Below are 5,524 nucleotides of genomic sequence, written 5' to 3' on the forward strand. Positions count from 1 at the left end.
ACAACACCCCTGGGCAGTGCGCTGAGCTCCAGCTTATAGATGGGAAACCGAGGCACCAAGCTAATTGCCCACAGTCACACATGGAGCGTCTGTGTCAGGGTAGGGAATTGATCTCCACTCTCCAGTGCCCCCTTCTGGCCTTGGAAGCTATGAATAGTGTATTACCAGCAATTAAAAAAAAAAACACATTCGGGGGAACATTTCCTTGCGCAGGAAATTCCAGTAGTTCAACTTTTCCTTTGGATTTGAGCCCGATTCTGAATCAACTGAAATTCCATTTCTCTGGCCAGCTCCACCCAAGAGCTAGATGCACTCAGGGGACTGAGGGGCCGCCAGCCCCAACACCATGGCAGCGCTGCATCCGCTGTTGCCCCGGAAACCCGGGGCTCTGAGGTCGGAAGAAGACGCGGAGGCATGGGTGTGTCTCTCATGTTTTATTGGGGCTCCCGGGGCGACTCACCCGCCCCGTACAGTTTGCTGGATCCAGTTGATGTATTTGCTGACCTTGGTGTAAACACCCGGTTTGTTAGGTTGGGCGCACTCCTCCAACCCCCACGACACGATGCCTTGGAGGGTCCCGCCGCATACCAGGGGACCCCCGGAGTCACCCTGTGGAGATAGAACCGTGTGTCACCAGCCGTATACCCCTCCCCGACGTGCCCATGGGGGGGGGGGTCAATGGCTCAGTGGGGAGGAAGGAGGCAAGCATGCGTTTGGAGAGGGGAGCAGCAAATATGCAAATCAACTGCTGAAATAATTTGCATAAAGCATCACATGGCATGGAACTGGGCGGAACCCAGGCTGGCCCCGCCCCAGTGTCAACTGCAGGGCAGAAGCCCCACCCGTGGTGTCAGCTCCAGCGCTGAAACCTTGCCCCTAATATTCCTGTCTGCCCCCGCTTTGTAGCCCTCTGCTCGCATCTACATTCAGCCTCCTGCCTTGTTGCTCGGCCTCCTTGAAGGCCCAGCAATGGCAGGTTCGATCCCTGATGCCCCACGCATGGGGAATTTTCTACAACACCCATCCCCACATGCTGCCACGACACGGGGAGGGGCTGAGAAGGGGTCGGCGTAGACCCCACACTACCCATTCTCTGCCAGCTACAGTCCTTGATCCTCTTTCCGCCACTCGAGGTCAAACGTAGAGCTCGCTGGGAATGTTTTGACAAAGCAATTTCCCATTGAAAAATGGCGATTCGTCAGCACTGAATTTTTTCACGGGACAGGACACCCGTTTCCCAGGCATCTACCCAACGTAGCCGCAACAATGCCCCAGACCTGGCAAGAATCAATGCCTCCTTGTCGCACACCGGCACACAGCATGTTGTCCGTGACCAAGCTGGAATACTCTCTTCGACATTCCGCCGCTGAGATGATTCTGATGTCGGCACACTGCAGCAAGGCTGGGAATGATGCTGCTGGATGCAGGAGAAAAAGAACACTCAGCGCTAAATGGCTCTGAATTCTCATTTGCATCACCCGGGCAACGAAAAGGGAAAATCAACGCAGGCGGGGAATTGCTCAATAAACGGGTTTTGCACCGAAACGTGCCCGTTTGTTGAACAGGGGAGTTTTCGGCCACTCTCCCGACTCGACCCTTTTTTGGATAACAGAGTTTCGGAAGTATCAGAGGGGTAGCCGTGTTAGTCTGGATCTGTAAAAAGCGACAGAGTCCTGTGGCACCTTATAGACTCACAGACGTATTGGAGCATAAGCTTTCGTGGGTGAATACCCACTTTGTTAGATGAGTGTCAGCATTCATCTGAAGAAGTGGGTATTCACCCACGAAAGCTTATGCTCCAATACGTCTGTTAGTCTATAAGGTGCCACAGGACTCTTTGTCGCTTTTTACAGAGTTTCGAAATTGTCGAGAGTTTTGCAACATTTTCAAACTGGAAAATGTTGAGGGGGAGGGGGCGTGAGTTGAAACAACTTTTTATTTTGAAATGTTAGGGGGAAAAAAAGAGGGGAAAGTTTGAAAGCGAAAGGAAACTTTCCGAAGTGATCGAAACAAAAGGTTATGATGGACCCCGAATTGAAATTTTTAAATAACAAAAATATAATTTTTCCTCCTGGGTCAGGATGAGAAATTTTCTCAATATCTGGAATACCCCCTCTGCCCTTCTCAGGTAAAGGAGACATATGTCTGACTCAATGTCCCCCTCTAGTGGTGGCTGAGCGGGCTGCAGCCGTGGCTAATGCAGCTGGGTCAGCAGCTCATGTGTTAAGATCCCAGAGGTCCCATGTTCATTGCTGTATCGCGTGGGTCAACGTACGCTGGGGGGAGGTGGTGGTGCCCCATCCAGACACCTGGCAGAGGCTCCCCGGCGGGGCGGCTTTGCTGGCCAGTGCGATGGGGTGCACGTTGTTATTCAGCTGCACGGGGGTGATGAGTTTGATGAGCATGATGTCGTTGTCCTTGGTGGCGGGGTTGTAGCTGGGGTGGGGAATGAGTTTCGCTGCCATCCGGCGCTGCTCGGAGTCATCCAACTGCCGCAGGTTGTACTCGCCCAGCCGTATGTTGGTGGTGCTGAAAGCAAATGCAAATAGCAGCTTGTCTGGGGAAACGGACTGCAAAACAGCTGAGAGAGCAGGCTGCCGGACCCCGACCGAGATCGGGCCCCGCCGTGCCGGGCGCTGCAAAGACCCCGACCGAGATCAGGGCCCCGTCGTGCCGGGCTCTGCAAAGACCCCGACCGAGATCGGGCCCCGTCGTACCGGGCGCTGCACAGACCCTGAGCGAGATCAGGGCCCCCGTCGTGCCGGGCGCTGCACAGACCCCGACCGAGATCAGGACCCCCGTCGTACCGGGCGCTGCACAGACCCCGAGCGAGATCAGGACCCCGTCGTGCCGGGTGCTGCACAGACCCCGAGCGAGATCAGGGCCCCGTCGTGCCGGGCGCTGCAAAGACCCCGACCGAGATCAGGGCCCCCGTCGTACCGGGCACTGCACAGACCCCGACCGAGATCAGGGCCCCCGTCGTGCCGGGCGCTGCACAGACCCCGACCGAGATCAGGGCCCCCGTCGTGCCGGGCGCTGCACAGACCCCGACCGAGATCAGGGCCCCCGTCGTGCCGGGCGCTGCACAGACCCCGACCGAGATCAGGGCCCCCGTCGTGCCGGGCGCTGCACAGACCCCGACCGAGATCAGGGCCCCGTCGTGCCGGGCGCTGCACAGACCCCGACCGAGATCAGGGCTCCGTCGTGCCGGTCGCTGCACAGACCCCGACAGAGATCAGGGCCCCCGTCGTGCCGGGCGCTGCACAGACCCCGAGCGAGATCAGGGCCCCCGTCGTGCCGGGCGCTGCACAGACCCTGAGCGAGATCAGGGCCCCTGTCGTGCCGGTCGCTGCACAGACCCCGAGCGAGATCAGGGCCCCGTCGTGCCGGGCGCTGCAAAGACCCCAAGCGAGATAAGGGCCCCCGTCGTGCCGGGCGCTGCACAGACCCCGACCGAGATCGGGCCCCGCCGTGCCGGGCGCTGCAAAGACCCCGACCGAGATCAGGGCCCCGTCGTGCCGGGCTCTGCAAAGACCCCGACCGAGATCGGGCCCCGTCGTACCGGGCGCTGCACAGACCCTGAGCGAGATCAGGGCCCCCGTCGTGCCGGGCGCTGCACAGACCCCGACCGAGATCAGGACCCCCGTCGTACCGGGCGCTGCACAGACCCCGACCGAGATCAGGGCCCCGTCGTGCCGGTCGCTGCATAGACCCCGACCGAGATCAGGGCCCCGTCGTGCCGGGCGCTGCACAGATCCCGAGCGAGATCAGGGCCCCCGTCGTGCCGGGCGCTGCACAGACCCCGAGCGAGATCAGGGCCCCCGTCGTGCCGGGCGCTGCACAGACCCCGACCGAGATCGGGCCCCTGTCATGCCAGGTGCTGCACAGACCCCGAGCGAGATGAGGGCCCCCGTCGTGCCGGGCGCTGCACAGACCCCGACCGAGATCAGGGCCCCCATCGTGCCGGGCGCTGCACAGACCCCGACCGAGATCAGGGCCCCCGTCGTGCCGGGCGCTGCACAGACCCCGAGCGAGATCAGGGCCCCCGTCGTGCCGGGCGCTGCACAGACCCCGACCGAGATCAGGGCCCCGTCGTGCCGGGCGCTGCACAGACCCCGACCGAGATCAGGGCCCCGTCGTGCCGGGCGCTGCACAGACCCCGACCGAGATCAGGGCCCCGTCGTGCCGGGCGCTGCACACAGAGCAGGGCTCATCCCCTCCAGCAGGGGTCAGCAGGGACACCCCTCCCCCAGACCTACCCAGGCAGTCTGCAGTGAGCAGCCGTCATCACCCACTCCTTGTTGATGAGCACCCCTCCGCAGTACAGCCGGTTTAAATCGAAGATCGCGGCCTGCCAGGGCTGGGCTTTCTCACAGGGGTAGCCCCCAACAATCCGCGTGTCCGTCTGTGCGATCACTGCAAGGGAAGAGCAACACACAGCACTGCAACACTGGAGCCGGGGGAGGTAGGTGTGTGTGTGTGTGTGTGTGTGTGTGTGTGTGTAGACAGTTGCAAATAAAAACTAAGGGCCTGGTTCTAGTCTCACACCAGTTTTATAATGAGCCAGCCCCATTGACTGCAGTGGAGTTACTCCTGATTTACTCCAGGGGGAGTGAGGGGGAATTGGCCCACATGATAAATGCAAGCAAAGGAGGGCTGAAGAGTACTATACATACACACACACACAAAGAGCAGGGCTCATCCCCTCCAGCAGGGGGCAGCAGGGACACACACACACACACACACACACACACACACACACACACACACACACACACACACACACAGAGCAGGGCTCATCCCCTCCAGCAGGGGGCAGCAGGGACGGACACACACACACACACACACACACACACACACACACACACACACACACACACACACACACACACACAGAGCAGGGCTCATCCCCTCCAGCAGGGACACACACACACACACACACACACACACACACACACACACACACAGAGCAGGGCTCATCCCCTCCAGCAGGGACACACACACACACACACACACACACACACACACACACACACACACACACACACACACTCCCTCCTACCTGCCGGTACTAGCAGCAACACGATGTTCAGCAGCTCCATAGCCATCCTGCTAAAGGACTTTATTGAAGCCGGTCTCTCTGCCAAGTCACTAAGTGGGGGATCAAATGGGCATCATTCAGGAGAGCAGGGATTCCTCCTTTCCACCCACAACTGCTTTGCCCCTGCTCCTCCCGTGGCACTGGCTATGCCCACAGCCCTGCCCGTGCTCACAGCCCCAGCTATCGCATCGTCTCCTGTGCCTCCCGCAAGCCACTCCCTGGCTGAGCCCCAACACCACCCGGGTCCCTCTGGCAAAGCGTCGCCCAGGAGAAGACGGTCGTGATCTGGCACCGCCACGTTCCTTTGTGTCACCTTCCCACCACGTTCCTCCCTCGCCGTACGGCTGCAGCAAGTTGGGAATTTTCTTCCTGGCAGGAAATCTCAAATATTTGTTGCCACGAAAACCAAAATTTTGAAATGTC

At 59.7% G+C, this 5,524-nt stretch overlaps 1 protein-coding gene across 1 annotated transcript; it reads right to left on the reverse strand.

The window, feature by feature from the left end:
* Positions 1–456: 456 nt before the first annotated feature.
* Positions 457–5,108, reverse strand: LOC135892176 (kallikrein-14-like). The gene is made up of 5 exons (XM_065419888.1): positions 5,063–5,108; positions 4,260–4,416; positions 2,276–2,529; positions 1,278–1,417; positions 457–609 (listed from the first exon to the last, which is right to left on the reverse strand). Exons 1-5 carry the CDS (start codon positions 5,106–5,108, stop codon positions 457–459), a joined length of 750 nt encoding a protein of 249 aa, XP_065275960.1.
* Between the last annotated feature and the right edge of the window lie 416 nt (positions 5,109–5,524).

Source organism: Emys orbicularis, chromosome 20, assembly GCF_028017835.1.
Source record: "Emys orbicularis isolate rEmyOrb1 chromosome 20, rEmyOrb1.hap1, whole genome shotgun sequence".
In the NCBI taxonomy this organism is placed as follows: Eukaryota; Metazoa; Chordata; order Testudines; family Emydidae; genus Emys; species Emys orbicularis.

What these genes read in the sequence shown, in the direction of transcription:
- LOC135892176 (XM_065419888.1), bottom strand. Translation starts at nt 5,108, where the DNA reads ATGGCTATGGAGCTGCTGAACATCGTGTTGCTGCTAGTACCGGCAG. An exon ending in CACCACCACCTCCCCCCAGC is followed by an intron (nt 1,418 to 2,275) that starts GTACGTTGACCC and finishes TCCTGCATCCAG; the next exon opens with CAGCATCATTCCCAGCCTTG. An exon ending in GAGGCATTGATTCTTGCCAG is followed by an intron (nt 610 to 1,277) that starts GTCTGGGGCATT and finishes CTATCTCCACAG; the next exon opens with GGTGACTCCGGGGGTCCCCT.